Source organism: Protomyctophum bolini, assembly GCF_963924005.1.
Source record: "Protomyctophum bolini genome assembly, chromosome: 14".
Taxonomy (NCBI): Eukaryota; Metazoa; Chordata; class Actinopteri; order Myctophiformes; family Myctophidae; genus Protomyctophum; species Protomyctophum bolini.
In genome coordinates this window covers 13,617,109-13,633,812 of record NC_137875.1, presented here as the reverse complement: position 1 = coordinate 13,633,812, position 16,704 = coordinate 13,617,109, and the positions used below count along the sequence as shown (strand labels likewise).

At 42.7% G+C, this 16,704-nt stretch overlaps 1 protein-coding gene across 1 annotated transcript; it reads left to right on the top strand.

The window, feature by feature from the left end:
• Positions 1–576: 576 nt before the first annotated feature.
• vdac2 (voltage-dependent anion channel 2) lies at positions 577–11,133 on the top strand. The gene is made up of 9 exons (XM_080782639.1): positions 577–739; positions 2,560–2,631; positions 3,667–3,716; positions 3,896–4,048; positions 4,189–4,241; positions 6,973–7,200; positions 7,312–7,462; positions 8,529–8,586; positions 10,089–11,133. The coding sequence occupies exons 2-9, from the start codon at positions 2,565–2,567 to the stop codon at positions 10,178–10,180; spliced, it is 852 nt and encodes a 283-aa protein (XP_080638765.1). The 5' UTR covers positions 577–739; positions 2,560–2,564; the 3' UTR covers positions 10,181–11,133.
• Positions 11,134–16,704: the final 5,571 nt, after the last annotated feature.

The following is a 16,704-nucleotide window of genomic DNA, read 5'->3' as shown; positions in this document are numbered from 1 at the left end:
ATGACAGTGATGTTGATTTCAATGTGGTTATTAATAATAATAACAACAACTTATTATTACTATGATTTCATAATAATGAGGATCTGAAAGTGTGTTGCCGTTTGGGGAAACTATCCAGGACCGAGGATCGGGGTTTTCATTTTTTGGCAAATAATTGACATAATTATATAATAGCGTCTACGAGTTTAATATAAATTGTCTAAATTAGTCTATTATTACACGAAAGTTTTTGAAAGAACATCAACCGGGGAAAAAGAAAAGAAAGGCAATTGAATGATCACTAAATTCATTCCACACACAATGTTATTAAACAAATAAAAATAAATGCTGTCTAAATGGCATATTTATTATAAATAAAATTCCATTTACATACAGGCATGCATGCGTGGCTCCTCTTGGGTCCTGAGAGACATCGCGCGAGCAACGTGAGAAAAGCGCTGCCCAAAAAGAACAGATCTACAAGGCAACTGCGCGAGGCGCGAAGCCGCCGGCGCGACTACATCGTCAGCGTGTAGATCTGTCCTTTTCGAGGGGCACGCGACACCGCGGCGCCACGGAACTCTACAACTCGACAGGCCTGATAGGTCCGGCTCTCCCTCGCGCTGCAGTCTCCTTCAGCTCGCCCTCCAACCGGTGACGCCTCGCCCTGCATCGGCCGTGCGGTGTGTGTGTGTGTGTGTGGAAGAACAAAACAGCAAGTCCCGTTTTAAAGTACCGCCTAGCGTCACCTTTTAATCCGGTAAGAGACGCGTTTTGTTCGGTCTTAAAAGCAACTCCTGGGCGCTGTTTAGTTAGTCGGTGTGGTTTGTTCTCCAGAGCTGGTGAAGTGTGTAGTGAGCTAGCTATGCTAACGTTAGCCGCACAGTGAGTGTGCTGCTCTCTGCTCAGTGCTCTGACAGACACGCATGCCAAGCAGGCTGCTATAGCTAGACAGCTACTCGTTCATGGTGCAACGCCACTGGCTTGCATCAAAGAAACGATGGTGTTTGCTCCCAAACTTGTTCTATGAAGTATGAAATCTATCTTTTAAACAGTTTAGTACCCCGTTGTCTAGTTTCTTTGCTTCCAGTCGGCCTAGTTGGCTAGCTTTGGCGAGGAGAAGGGAGGGAGAGAGGCTCACTGACTGTTTTAGCTGTTGAGTAACTTGACATTGCTCTTAAATAAGGTGTCGTTTTGCACGTACTTTATTATCACACATCAGGTTCGTGTAGCGGTAGTGTTGAGTTAAACATGGACATTAATGACAGTGTCAGGGCCCTGGGCGGTTAACTAGTGCGTCAAAATGGCTCCTTACTCGGTTAACCTTGCCCACCTGCTGACATGTTTCATCCGCTGCTGGTGGTGGTGGTAGACAAAAAAATATATTTTTTATTACAAAACTGTTAAATACACAGAGAAACCAATATTGGCATACAAGGTGATTTCACTTTCTTGCACTATGTGGTGCCTATTGCACCACATAGGCAGGAGTGAATTGATCACAACCCCCTATTATTCATGCCTGCGAAATTCATAGTAGTGATAACGTTCATTATTGAATATATTATATGCCTACATTGTGCAACAAGGTATTGCAGATCATTCATTGTGTGTGGGGGTGGGGGGAGTAGGTAGGTGGTTAAACAGCACACCACCAATGTCAAACCAATTCACACAAGGTCTTATTTCTCACCCAGCTGTTGTGGCAACCACAGATGACAGAACCCCCACCCCTCCATGTAAACCAGGCAAACTGTTGCATTCTATATTATTTCTGTTGGAAATGGATAACTCAAGACACATTATCTGTCACATTTTTAGCCTTTAACATTATTCATCACCCTACATTTAGAATCAATAATTCTGTGTGGCATGCTAGCCTGTACAGTCTTTGTAGCACTAAAAGACACAGGCTGGGCTAGTGCCACTGCTACCAACTCCAGAAGTGCTGCTCTCTGCTTGATGTGACGTTCTGTTCTGTCCCTGTTGGTATGAATGGAGCAAGAAACGAAAAGTACATTTGTGGCAAATGCAATGGCAGGGTTTCTGTCACCTAGAAATTGTGCTGCATGATCCTTTTTATACTAAGATTGCCACTTTGGAAATAAAGCTGTTTTGTCAGTGTTGCTTCCAATTACTTAATCACTTGAACACTGGTGTCCTATTTTTTTCTGGGCACATCATAATAGGCGATCATTACAGAAAATGGCGGATATTCTTAAGCTTAGCTATTTTCAGCTAAGTGATTTGGTCTGGTGTTGAGGGGAAAAAAAGAGGGCAAGGATGGAGCAACACAAGTATATAGGGGTAAGGGGTTAAGTGGCTATCCTCATAGAGCCAGTCATACACATGCAGATATGGTGGCTTATCAAACTGGAGACCCTGCTGCATCTGGCTTTAAAGCTTGTCACCGTCAGATTAGTCACGTGGATGTAATCGCACCCGGCCGGTGGCTCAATTGTCAAGATATAATTAATCCCTCCCATTTTATTCCATATATACTGCTTTAGCAAAGCATTATGATTGTAAAATGTATATTTGTTGTTTGATTTAATTCTGAATCTTCTACTGCCCATGCAGATACAATGGCCGTGCCTCCCTCGTATGGTGATCTGGGCAAGTCTGCAAAAGACATCTTCAACAAAGGCTATGGTATGTATGGCTTAATAGTGTTTGCACTAAAACAGCTACAGTAACACATTGCATATTACAGAAAAGTGCTAAAGAGGTATGGCGCTTGTGCCAATAAGTCATCTTATTGACACAAACCTGACATTGAGGTGCTGTCTATACGAGGGCGTATTCTACGTTACCTGTACAAGTACTTAGCCGTTCTGCCCTTTCTGCCACACGGAGGCAGCGTTTTGGGGGACTTTAACCGGCTCTTTTTGAATCCGGCTCCCAGAGTGACAAACCTTGGCGAAGCTACTTTGTCGTGTGTACAGCGAATGCCGGCTATTTGCTGAAACGGTGACGCCATAGTCCCCTCGCCCCCTCCAAACTAACCTCACGTCACCAGGCTTTCCACCTCCAAAACAACTGATGTCTGCGTCCATGATCAGCCGGCTTTTTACAGAAACATTTATATTTGCACATAATAGTCGATCTGCAGTCCTGTGAGCTTGTAGCTGAGCTATTTTTGGAGAACAGATAAATTATCGTCTGCTTAATAAGTCTGAAGGCCATGAGATATGTCTGCAGATTTTCACTATGGAAGGCAGCATTACATGTATAATATTATTTTCTCTGACTCAACAAAGCCATTTTTTCTCCTTCAACTATACTGTCGATCTCTGCTGCATGTCAAGACGCCATCTCCACTGTCACTGTCATGTCCTCTCCATTGTCTTTCATGTCATGTTGTGTGAAATGCATATTTTACAATATAGGCTACATCAACATACACAATACATGTCTATTCTAATATATAGCTCTCATCTGGACAACATGCATAATTAACATAACCACAATGTGGACGCTCGAAACTTTGATGCCGGCTACAAACTTGTTGGGGTAACAGCCTGAGCCGTGTGGAAAGGTCTTACTGTCCTACATAAGATCACGAGACCTTTTCCTACTTATTTAGCCTTACTTTTTGACCAATGATCATCGAGTAGTGAAATAATAACAATGTGTACAATATTAAGTTTGCATGATGGTTTAACTTGAATCAAATTAATCCTTTAGGATTTGGCCTGGTGAAGCTTGATGTGAAGACAAAGTCAGCATCAGGAGTGGTAAGGTTATTTCTTGATTTTTGTGAATGGCAAACTAGAAATTACCTGTAGTTATTTGATATTTTCAGTGCTACTTTGTTAATTAAAACTGTAATTAACAAAGTAACACTGAAAATATTGTTACTAGGCCTTGTCCTCAAATTTGACTTCATTCTTGTGGCTGTTTTTGTTTGTCTCAGGAATTCAAAACAGCTGGTTCCTCTAACACTGACACCAGCAAAGTGGCTGGCAGTCTGGAAACCAAATACAAAAGGTCAGAATATGGCTTGACCTTCACCGAGAAGTGGAACACGGACAACACCCTGGGAACAGAGATCACTGTTGAAGATCAGGTCAGGAGAAACATCTCGGCTATTCTATATTTTATTGTCCCATTTCTACTGTGTGACTGTACTAAAATATTTGAGATATTAATCAACATTGAAGGTAGATGAAAAAGTAATTATTCCCTGGTCTTCATTTTGTTTGACAGATTGCCAAGGGACTTAAGCTGACCTTTGACACAACATTCTCGCCAAACACTGGGTAAGATGGCTTGCTTGCTGTGTCATTGGTTACATGAATGCGGGTGCTTTTGGCCGTCATCTGACTACAGTCCTCTGTGTTTACTGTCCCTACATGACATGACATGATACTGGCAGCATGAAATCCACCTGTCGTCTCTGGTCTACATAACATTGCAGACCTCTCTGTGTATACTGTCCTTTTGTAACTGATAATCACATACTGTCCCTACGTGACTGATAGTCGCAATCTGATGCACGCTGAACATGCTCTTCTGGAGTGTTGAGCCAAGCAATGGACGTCTAACTAGATAAAGTGCCCCTCTGGGCACAGGTCTCCACCAGGGCAGGTCAGGTTGTGTCCTCCTGGTGGCGCTATAATAGGCCAATATGAAAAGGGTGCCATTTTTTCTTATGCCTTGGATGGCAATTGGATGATTTGAGGCATTTTGTTCCAAAAATGTTTTTTGCAGAAATCCACCTGTTGGTGGCGCTTTAACAGGCCAATGTGAAAAGGGTGGGATATTATATTCCTCAGCCTAGTAGGAAAGTCTGTGAAAGATCTCATGTAAATTGCATGCTGCATTCATGAGTTGAGGCTTTTTGTTCAAAACGGGCCAATCCTGCAAACTTTGAAAGTCAATGTTGGCCAATTAGGATGGAATATGAAATATCGGATAGATCCGTCTTGAACACATGACTATCTGGAGTAATATCCAAAAATGTGTTTTACAAAAGTCAGCCTCCTGGTGGCACTACATTAATGAAAATAAATGTCAAAGTGGAACTTCTCTAGGTATTAAATGACATTACCGGTCCTATTGGGTTTTATTTAATTTATGACGATTGTCGTCTTAAAGTGGTGGTGTGTCCTCGCATGCCATGGCAACCAGATCAAATTGTGTTTGCATTCCGGGAAGCGTAGCTCATGCGAGGACATTGGGTCTGTAGTACAGTCTCTTCTTTCATGGTGGGTGTGGTTAAGAGTTGGAGACGGTGAACATGTATCCTGTCATGCATGTCAAAAGGTAATCAAATGCGGTTACGTTTTACACAGTATTTGTAGTCTACTCTAGGTAATCAACCATGACCTGCAGATCCTGTTCTATAGAGGGTATGCATAAAGTGAGTGGCAAAGAGTTTTAACGTTGTTTAATGCAGTCAGATAGGACTTTTCTGTTTTCATGTATAGGCTGTCAAGGCCAGAAAGTAGTTCTGGTCCCGTCGCAAATGAATCCCGATGCATTTTTCCCACATTTCAAAAAGTATTTATTTAAAGACCTTTTAAGCGTCGTACGAAGCCAACTCGAGTCGTGACAAATCATGACAACAAACACAATATTTTGGACCAAACAAATAATTACAAAGAAGAAAAACAACAAAAAGTGTTGTAACCTGCTGTTTATTGTCATGATTTGTCACGACAAATATTCAAAGTTGGCTTTGTCCAGCGTAAACGTCTTTAAATAAATACTTTCTGAAAAGTCTATGAGGAAAATTAACGGATTTCTTTTCTGGGTCTCTCGAGGGGGCGTGACTGCGACGCTCTATTGATGTCATGTGCATACCCTCTATTCTATTAACATCTTAGTCTGGCGACGTGGAGGAAGTGTGGTGGCTAATGCAGTACATGGCTGTCATTTGACAAGGTGTTGGCACTCAAGTCTTGACACTGGAACCAGTGGTCACGTGGGACGGTCATGAAATATGTCTGATTCCTTGTTTTTATTTGATTTTGTATATAAGCAAAGTGAGTGTGTATACAACTATACACTTCAGTGCTGGAAGATGGGGACAGATACCTGGTTAATCATGTACACATAATTCACTATCCATTTATGACTGATTAGCCTAAATAAATAATATAGCCTAAGCTACAGTACATAAATATTGAATTGTTCGTCATACAATAAAGTGCTGCCCTCTCAGTGCTTTATGCTTGTTCTGTGTTTAAAAGAAACCGTCGGAAGTTCTCAGTCAGGATGCACACATTAATTGAATGAATTGGTTCTGCTTCTTGTCCAAGAGTGATTAAGTACAGATGTGCACCATTAGCGTAATAGCGACAGACCAGCAAGTGACGTAAAAGTGCCAGGCTTTGTATTTCTGAATGGGTGTGAACCCTAGATATATGAATGTAGATGGCTCATTGGCTGCTGCGGTTGATTTAAGTGACGCGTCATCGAGACCGGGAGAGCCGTGTCTCCTAATTCATGTATGGCAAATGGAGCTAAGAATAATTGGCTACTTTAACCCATTTTAGACCTGGTGCATCCTATACATTGTTATACCTTTTCACTCCAAGAGCTACCTATGTGCCTCATTAGTTGTTGCTCTACATACATTTTTCTTTTTTTATTATTTTAAGTTTTCACAAAATGTAAGGTTTTATAACGTGTTTTTAGGATCGGCCTCTGGTCTAAATGGGTTAAATACATTTTCAAAGGCAGGGCATAATAAGCTGCTTTGTATTCTACATGGCTTTTAAAACAAAAGATTACTTGGCTCTGAAGCCGTTGCTGATGAAAGACAACTAGGAAACTGAAAGGCAGTGGAAAACATTTCCAGAAAAACGGGTGAAAGGTGTCTTTATTTGAACACTGTTCACCTTTTCAGGCTTTTCTGCAACTGTTGGTTGCGTAACATGCAACTCCTATAATGCAGTTGTTGTGTTCAAGATTGACTGTTGCTGTAATGTCTATATTGGCAATGACTTGATCCATATTTAATCAGCTGTTCTCCCACATCAACAGCAAGAAGAGTGGAAAGGTTAAGACTGCCTACAAGCGCGAGTACGTGAACCTGGGCTGTGATGTTGACTTTGACTTCGCCGGGCCCACCATCCATGGAGCTGCTGTTGTCGGCTATGAGGGGTGGCTCGCTGGTTACCAGTTGTCATTTGACACGGCCAAATCTAAGATGACCCAGAACAACTTTGCTGTCGGTTACAAGACGGGAGACTTCCAGTTGCACACCAGCGTGTAAGACAGAAAATGATTTAAAACTAGACATGTATGGCAGCAGAATAATGGAACGTACATCTTTTTCAAATGTCATGTATAATCACCAACCCCTTCTGGCCGTGTCTATAGCAACGACGGTGCAGAGTTCGGAGGATCCATCTACCAGAAGGTGAACGACAAACTGGAGACGGCCGTCAACCTGGCATGGACCTCTGGCAGCAACAGCACGCGCTTTGGCATCGCAGCCAAATACCAGCTGGACAAGGATGCCGCCGTCAGTGTAAGTACAGCATACTACGGTCTAGTCCTGGTTTTCAAAGTGGTGGCCCAATTGAAAAGTGTGTGTGTGTGTTTGTGTGTGTGTGTTCACTGGGCGACAAAACAATCTCGATAAAATGTACTTTTAAGTTTGATATCGATGAAGGTTGGACCTTAATACTTAATGTGGGTAGGGTAGTTGTACTGGTCCCACTGGACGTGAAAACCTCTTTCTAATCTCTTGAATAATCTCATTTTGTCGCTGGGTGTACAAAAGTGTTCAACTAATCGCCTCTTTGTGCAAACTGTCAATTACTGTACACATAACCAGTGAAACGGTACAGAATTCTAAGCACCAGGTTATTTTTTTGGCGTTTTTGCCTTTATTGATGGGGTACAGTAATTGGACAGTAAAGGGGGCAAGAAAACATGCGGAAAAGGCAGACGTGCTCGGGACTCGAACACGTTACCGGTCTAGGTGCCTGGACCGCTCAGCCGCGGCCCACGCCTAAACACCAGGTTTTAATCTTGCAGTTATGTTTTTTTATTAAAAATAAATGGCGGATTTGTCGCGGACCTGGTGACGTCGCGTTATGATGACTAAACCGGAAATCGACCCGTGCTCTGGGCTGCAAGGGCTTCTGGGAAAATGAGTTCAATGCAAGTGAACGGTAGTTTCAACTGGACTCCAGCAGCCCTCACTGCTTGTTGTCTCGCATCGTGACGGTGGAATGTTTTTCGTTTCGACAACAAGCAATGGAACTATTTTCAGGGGAATTTTCATGGATCAAAGGCGCAAATACTTCGGCATATGCTCCAAAGGTAATTAAACAATCTCGGCAGCCTCGGTATATGTCACCTTTTAATCTAAAGCCGTCGATACTGTTAACCATGACCTGATGGCAAATGTAGATGAAATGCTGTATTTTCTACTGTTTATGTTTGAGAAAAGAGTGAGCCGTGAACCAAATACTGTGAATCTTATCGAATTGTGGGTTGACATGCGTGATGTGGATCTAGATTAAAACATACAATATTTGAATGTATGTTAGGTACAATTCATGTTTTGTTTTTGTTTTTCTCCACAGGCTAAAGTTAACAATACTAGCCTTGTTGGTATTGGCTACACCCAGACACTTAGACCAGGTAAGATGTTATGAATGACTGATTTGATTAATGATTATGATCAGACTCGGTGCTGTTGGCTTATTCGTCCCCTCACTTTCCTGTCACTTATTTTCAAAAATAAAAAGGTATCACCAAGGTAAAATACCTGTCCATGAGCCAGGCGATCCAACAAACCATAACGGTAACCGTTGCTGTAATAGCAGGTTTTAAGAACGTGCCATACCCATTTTCAGTTATTTTTTTCCTGTGGCTTTGTTTGATCGGCTCTGCAGCAGAGCCTGTGTGTTCAAACCTAGAATCACGTAGCCAGCCTTCGTCTGCCGTTGCAATGCATATTGCCCCTGGCAGATTAAGTCTGGCCCCTCTCAATTGTGGGAGGACTTCATGGCCAAAATGGTGACGGCCAACCAGATTTGTCGGGAACCAGGCTATAACCAACTAGGGCCCAGTATTCACACTGAGAGGGACGAGACTAATATCCACGCAGTGATATTAGTATCACTATGTGAGGCTAGTTCAAACCTGTGGCCGAGCCGACCGAACAAAGCAATGGGGAAAGTGAATTAGAACGGGAAACGTGTTCCATACAACCTTCTTAAAACCTGGAACTACAGTTACTGTGTGCACAGAGCCCATTGGCCGTGGTGTGTATGGGAAGCCGGCAGGGAAGAGTGTTGTGTCGTTGGTCTGAGCACCTATTCAGCGGGGAACGAAACTGTTATCGTGGGTTCCTCTGCACATGTTGGCCCCCCTGGGACTTAATGTGGTTGTCTACACCCTCCCCGTGACCAGTCAGAGTAGGGAAATGACCATAACAAGGACAATACACATGGGGTTATTGGCATATTGACTGGGGATTATGAAAGAAAGTTATTGCTGAAGTTATTGGCTCCTTTCTTTCCCCTTGTGGCTGGAAGTGAAACGTGCGTGAAAAGCATTTTCTTTTTGCAGCTTCCTTCAGAAACTGCACATCATAAATTATTGATGGCAAAAGATTGGACCAAGAGGCAGTGCCTCTTGGTATTAATGTTGGTTAATTAATGTTCTGAAGCATTGTATTGCATTGCAAGTGTATAAATGTATAGTTGAACATTTTGTTTCCACTTGGGTATGTACATCATCCTAAAAGGTGATAATCTGAGTCTTCCCTTCTGTTAGTTAAAGTTAGTAAAAGGCGTTCTTTTGGCTTGTACAATGCTTTATGGTGATGTCAACAAGAGCATAATCTCTCTTTAGTTGTAGATTGGTATAGGTGCCAATTTCAGGTTTGACAGTAATGTTTGGACATGCTCTAAAATCTAGATCTAATCTCACTTAACTCTGGAGGCCTCCCTATGTGACACTTGAACCTCATCTGCTGTATTTCACGCTATAGTGCAAGCTCTGAAAATAACTCTGTAGTGTTTATCTCCCCTAGTTTTAGTTCTCTGTGACAAAATGGGTTTGTTTATTAATTGGTTTGTGATTCTGTGTTTGTAATTGCGATGGACCCTCATCCTTGCCACCTCTCACCCGTGCAGGTGTGAAAGTCACCCTGTCTGCCCTGGTGGACGGAAAGAGCATCAACGCAGGAGGCCACAAGCTGGGTCTGGGGCTGGAACTGGAGGCCTAAGCCCTCCCGTCCGTGAAGGGGACGAGGGAATATCAGAAGAATCGGGCCTTAAAAAAATCTTGTATTTCCAACTCAAACCAGCAAGGGGATATCTTGAAGGGATCTGTTCAAAGGCTACTACAACAACAACAAACTCTGTCATTGCTTGAGTACCGTTTAACTGGTGCTCGTATCGATGGTCTATGTTCTTTATTTTTTTTGTCTTCGCTTTGTAGATGTATCCATTTCATTCAAAAGACACTCGGTGGCTGCTATTTGTAAACCTTCACTATTCACCCGTTCAGCACTGTCGTGACAATGAAAACCCACAAAGTCATTCTTCCAGTGTGGTCAACCCTGTGTGGCTTCTGTCAGTGCCTGACGTTAAAAAGTGAGACATCTGTTCTGTTTGTTTGTTGAGCTTGGTCATACCTCTTTTTCTTTGATTTTACCATTATGATAATCTGATATTCCTCTTGTCAAATACGCTACACTTCCACTAGTATTTAAAATACTGTTGTACCTTATATTTTTCTCCATGCACACGAGGACAAGCCTAAAGATTGATTGTTCTGTTTTGTTCCTTAAAAAAAAAAGCCCTGTTCTGTTTTGCTTTTGCGTCGGCCATTCAGGGTTTGAGATCATCTTACAATGCCGTACACAGCATGGCCCGCCCTTGAACATGACATGTTTTTGGGTGGTTTAGCCTTCTGTAGGTTTGGGGGAAAACCTGTATTATTGGCCGGCCAAGCAGGCTTTCAATGTTTAGTTTTCTACATAGACAAACCGGGGGGAGGGGCATAAGGTTCACAGTAATGCCAAACTGGATAATTTTGCAGGTGACGTCTATTAAAGTTGCATGTGTGCACTCGTGGTCAAGCTGCCGCGTCACTGGGAAGCAGGGACGGTGCTCGCAGGGAAGGAGGTCCTTATGTGTATGTATAACTTTTCAATAAAGTCTTTGAACTCCACAACGGTGTGTACGTACTGTATGTGTGCCAGATTTAAAAACTTTTTCAAGCTAATGTGTCACTGCTAGAAAGTCATTTTGTCATTGGGCAATCCCAGGGCTTAACGTTCTCAGTCCTGGTGACTGATTTCAGTCCTGAGGATTTCATAGGGGTCATTTAATGATCAGTGCAGATTTGCAAAAAATACATTTTCAGTCTTGGGATTTTGTTTGGCTTTAACCCCTGCAATCCTCATGACCTGACTGAGGCGGGTCTCCAGATTTGCTTAGTGTGACATTGTTGTCTCACTCGAGTAAAAACATCATTCAGTGATACTATACAGGGTATTTGCTATTTTAAAAAATGAGGATTTAAGGACTTATGGAATTTTAATACCTCTAAAATGAGAAATTAATGAAACATTACTGCGTCAAAGTTAATCTACAAACTACTATCAAACATTGGTCAACATGAGAATAGCTCTCCTACAAGAGGCGTGAGCATGTATTTATCTATGGAACAGAGTAACAAACGGGCTTCCACTTGGAGGGCGTAACGCATGCCGAGGACTATCCTTCCCAGTCCGTGCCTTGCTGAACATGTGAGACGAGCCAGCCCATTGTGTTCTTTGGAGTGCCTCGCCAAGCATGAGGCACTGTGAAGTACTCTAATACAAGTGGTGAACTTTATTCCTGATGCCTATTTGATTGTAGTTTTTATTAATTATTTTCTAATGGCTTGAGTCACACCTTTACTTTGTGCTCAGCCTTGACATGACGCTTGTGATTACTGATTTCACATGACGTTTAGGCTGAAGGTCAACGCCTTGTGTGTCGACAGCAGGCTGTCAGTTTGTCCCTTAACATTTGATGGATGATGCAGTCTTTGAACACAGGGTCACCTTACTGTACTGTGCTGCTGATACAGACTAAATAAAGACTTCGTCATCAAGAATGTCTAGTTGTCAACTGAGGTACTACTATACTACTATACTGTAAATTGCCGTTGATTTATTGTGAATAGCCGAAAAAGTCAACTTCAAAACGTCATCAGTTTTTGGCATCCCTAGTTTAATTTATGTTGCTGTGAATAGAAAAATATATTTACAATATAGTACAACATTTGGGTCATAGACCATGCTGAGGCATACAGCATGCCATGGCACCAACTGCAGTGTGCAGTAGACGAGGCTATAGTATGCATAATGTCCCTAATATTGCCACTGGGTTTATACCTGTACAAAATACATGTAGTTAGTACACAGACTCATGGGTGTCTTTTAAATTGCATTTATTAGCACATTCGGTATTCACATTCATAAGTGGTGCAGAGAAAAATAGATATTGCAAAAATCAGCTTATTGTCATGTTGCATTCAGTTTCAGTTCAGCATCAACAAGAATATGATGCATAACATGTTTAATTTTTTGTTTTGTTTTTCAATGGCTAAGCTATTGCGATACACATTTTGGGCAAGTGATAGCCAGCCATGCTGTCACACAGTCAGTCTAAATGGAAGTGTTGGTCTTCTCTTTGGCTGCCTCGCCTTGTGGTGCTGCTTTTATTGGCTCATTATCCTCGGCTTTAATCCCTCCAATCCCATTAGAAAAGCCATTATCGGTTTTGGGCTTGGCAGCCTCTGACATCAGGCCACCGGCACCAACGGTCTTCGCCGTCACAGTTGACGTGCCTGGATCTTTCTGGGATGGTGTCTTGGTTTCAGATATTTCTATGGGTTCCGTTATATTTTCTGTCGTTTTCCCCAAATCAAAGTTTTTTGCAGAATCCTTCAACTTCTCTTTCTCTTTAGCATTGTTTATTTTCTCTGGGACCTTAGATGGCTCCTGGGATTTGCTGCCATCTGGCTGTTTTGCGTCTTTGTTCTCCTCAGTAACGGCTATCTTTTCCTTTGGAAATATGGGTTCTACAGTTTGGGTTTTATCCTCACTGAATGACTTTTCACCCTCCAGTTTAGGAGGCTCTGCCATGTCGGATTTAGCAACTGTACGTTTATCTTGTTCTAAATCAGAAGAATCGGCTATAGCAATTGATGGCTCCTGAGTTTTGCTGCTATCGGGTACACCCTGCTTTATGTCTTTGCTCTCTTCAGTAACGGCTCTCTTTTCCTTTAGAGATATGGGTTCTACTGAATGAGTTTTGTCCCCACTGTCTGACTTCTCATCCTCCAGTTTACCATTAGATGGCTTCTGAGTTTTGCTGCTATCTGGCACACCCTGCTTTATGTCTTTGTTCTCTTCAGTAACTGCTATCTTTTCCTTTGGAGATATGGGTTCTACTGTATGAGTTTTGTCCCCACTGTCCAGTTTACCATTAGATGGCTTCTGAGTTCTGCTGTTATCTGGCGCCCCCTCTTGAGGGTCTTTGGTCTCTGCAGTAAGAGCTATCTTTCCCTTTGGAGATGTGGCATCCACAGTTTGGGTATTATCACCAGTGTTTGGCTTTTCACCATCTCCTTTAGGAGGCTCTGTCGTGCCAGTTTTAGCAGCTGTACGTTTATCTTTTTCTAAATCGGTGTCATTTATAGCGTTTGATGGCTCCTGAGTTTTGCTGCTATCTGGCAAACCCTGCTTTGTGTCTTTGTTCTCCTCAGTAACGGCTATCTTTTCCTTTGGAAATATGGGTTCTACTGTATGAGTTTTATCCCCACTGTCTGACCTTTCACCCTCCAGTTTAAGAGGCTCTGTCATGTCAGATTCAGCAACTGTACATTTATCTTTCTCTGAATCTGTAGCTTTTGATTGCTCCTGAGTTTTGCTGCTATCTTTTCTCTCTTCAGTAACGGCTATCTTTTCCTTTGGAGATATGGGTTCTACTGTATGAGTTTTGTCCCCACTGTCTGACTTCTTATCATCCAGTTTACCATTAGATGGCTTCTGAGTTTTGCTGTTATCTGGCGCCCCCTCTTGAGGGTCTTTGGTCTCTGCAGTAAGCGCTATCTTTCCCTTTGGAGATATGGGTTCTACAGTTTGGGTATTATCACCAGTGTTTGGCTTTTCACCATCTCCTTTAGGAGGCTCTGTCGTGTGAGATTTAGCAGCTGTACGTTTATCTTTTTCTAAATCGGTGTCATTTATAGCGTTTGATGGCTCCTGAGTTTTGCTGCTATCTGGCAAACCCTGCTTTGTGTCTTTGTTCTCCTCAGTAACAGCTATCTTTTCCTTTGGAAACATGGGTTCTACTGTATGAGTTTTATCCTCACTGTCTGACTTTTCACCCTCTAGTTTAGGGGACTCAGATTTAACAGATGCACTTTTATCTTTTTCTTTATCAGCATCATCTGCAGCCTTCTCAATGCTTTTTGCCACTTCGTGGCCAATAGGAGACTTGACGATATCTGCTTTATTGCATGCTGCCATTGATTCTGTAATTGTATCCTCCTTTTCCTCACCCCTGGGTACTACGCTTGGAGGTTTTTCTTTGTTTTGCTTCTCTGGCTGTAGTGTGTCCTTTGGCAGAGGCACGCTTGGCGCTACAGTCAAGTCAGTGATTTTTTGCATTGTTTCTGTAGGCGAGGGAGCCTCGCCCTGTGGTTTATCAACAATGCTTGACACCTGAACATTACCTGAGTCTGTGGGATATTTGGCACTGGACTCATCCTTAAGCATCTTAGCTTGTGCTGTGTCAATGTTCTCTGTGCTCTCAGCTGTAGGCCTATCATTGTTCTCTGTGCTCTCAGCTGTAGGCCTATCATTGTTCTCTGTGCTCTCAGCCTGACATTGCACCTCAGCTTTGTCCATGGCGCTCCCTCCTTCAACCTTATCGTCGTCTCCCTGCTCTGAGCGTTGGGCTGACTCTACCAGGTCCTGCTGGCTATCAGACGCCTGCTCACCGTCTCGGTCTGGACTGTGTTCATCACTCTGATTGTCCTCCACCTCCGCCTCCTCCTCGCGGCTCTTTCTCTCGGCTTTATCATCACACCCCGCCTCCTCTGCTCTCCCGGCGTCCGCCGATTCTTCCGAGCCCGACTCCTCAAACTCTGACATCTCGATCTCCCTGGTGGTCTCCGTGATGATCTCCTCCACAAACTTGTACTGGGGCTCGGCCCTCCTGCCCGGGCCGCCCGGCCGCCCGAGGCACGGCAGCGTGTAAACGGGGGACTGTCGGTAGATGTAAGGCATGGAGACCGGGGTGCCCGAGATAGTGGACAGGCGGGTCTCCTCGCCTTCCAGGAGTTTTCTGCGAGGGGAACAGAAGACGGGTTTTATTGACCCACTTGAACCCCAGCGTCCTTATCTTGGGCTTAACATTTGGAGAAAATCCTGCATCCTTAGACTCACTAAATTGAGAAAGGACACAATTATGTCGCCCTCCGGGGGTCCTGGGATGCAATACTGTCCTCAGTAGGCTACTGTACTCTAACGTCATTGAAGTATAGGACTCATAAAATGTCCACCCCATGGTCCCGGGACCGAATACATTGAAAACATATTTACATCGCTGCAACGTGTTGTGAAATTATAGATCAGTTGTTTCCGCCCATTCTTGACAGTCAAAATAAAAACAACTTTTTCACACAGAAAAATCTCAAGCTACTTTTTATTTTACTGCCTGGCAGAAACGACTGTATTCAACTGTATTTAATTTAAACAAATGTATGATACAGTACTGTATCGTTATAAAGAAATTAATATCGTCACTGTCGGGCAGAAAATCTTTATCTCCACATTTCACATTTATATGTTTTTTCTTTTGGAACTAATGCTCTATTTCATCACACAAGAGTGTCACACAAAAGTAGTGAAAGTATAGCAGATCTACAAGCTCACAAGTGAGCATTGTGAGCTTGTAGACCAGCTATTTTCAAAATAAATAAATAAACTGAAATATTAATAATAAAGAATTTGAACCCAACATAGACGACAATGCTTTACCTGTATGAAAGAATCTCCACATCCAACTCCATCTTGACATTTAGTAAGTCCTGGTATTCCCGCAGATGAGCAGACATGTCGAACTTGGCACTTATTAGTTCGTTTTCCAGCTCTTTGATGGTGTCCTGAAGCAGAGCACATATAACGGGCATTAGTTAGTTCACAGTAATATCCTCTCATACCAATTAGTGCACCCATCATTTACCAGACATTACCTGACGACTAATATCTACACATTGGTATAACAAGTAGGATACCAGTGGGATCCCTTTCTTTAATGTTATTGGCCATACAGTCTTAAACTATTAAAACTTGCACTCATAAAGAGTGTAAAGCAAAGCAGCCCCCACCCTCAAAACTGCTCTCAAAACCCACTGCTTCAACATGGCTCTCCCCTCTCCCCAGCTTTCTCATCTTTCCACTGTTTTTATTGATTTTATTCCTTAGCCTTAGCCCTTAGTGTTTTCCCCCCCTAATACAGTTCTTTTGTTATTATTAATATATATTCTCACCAAATTGTCAGCATAAGATAAATCGATAAAGGTGTTCAGGGGGAATATTGTAATGGGCGTTAATTTATTTTTTGACAAGTAGGCCTACTCTACTGAAGAGATTGGCAGGTGTATTGTACTGTATAAGTATTCTGATACTAAAATCGAGGAAACCTCGTGCAGTTGTCTTTAGCCCACAGTACACCATGCATT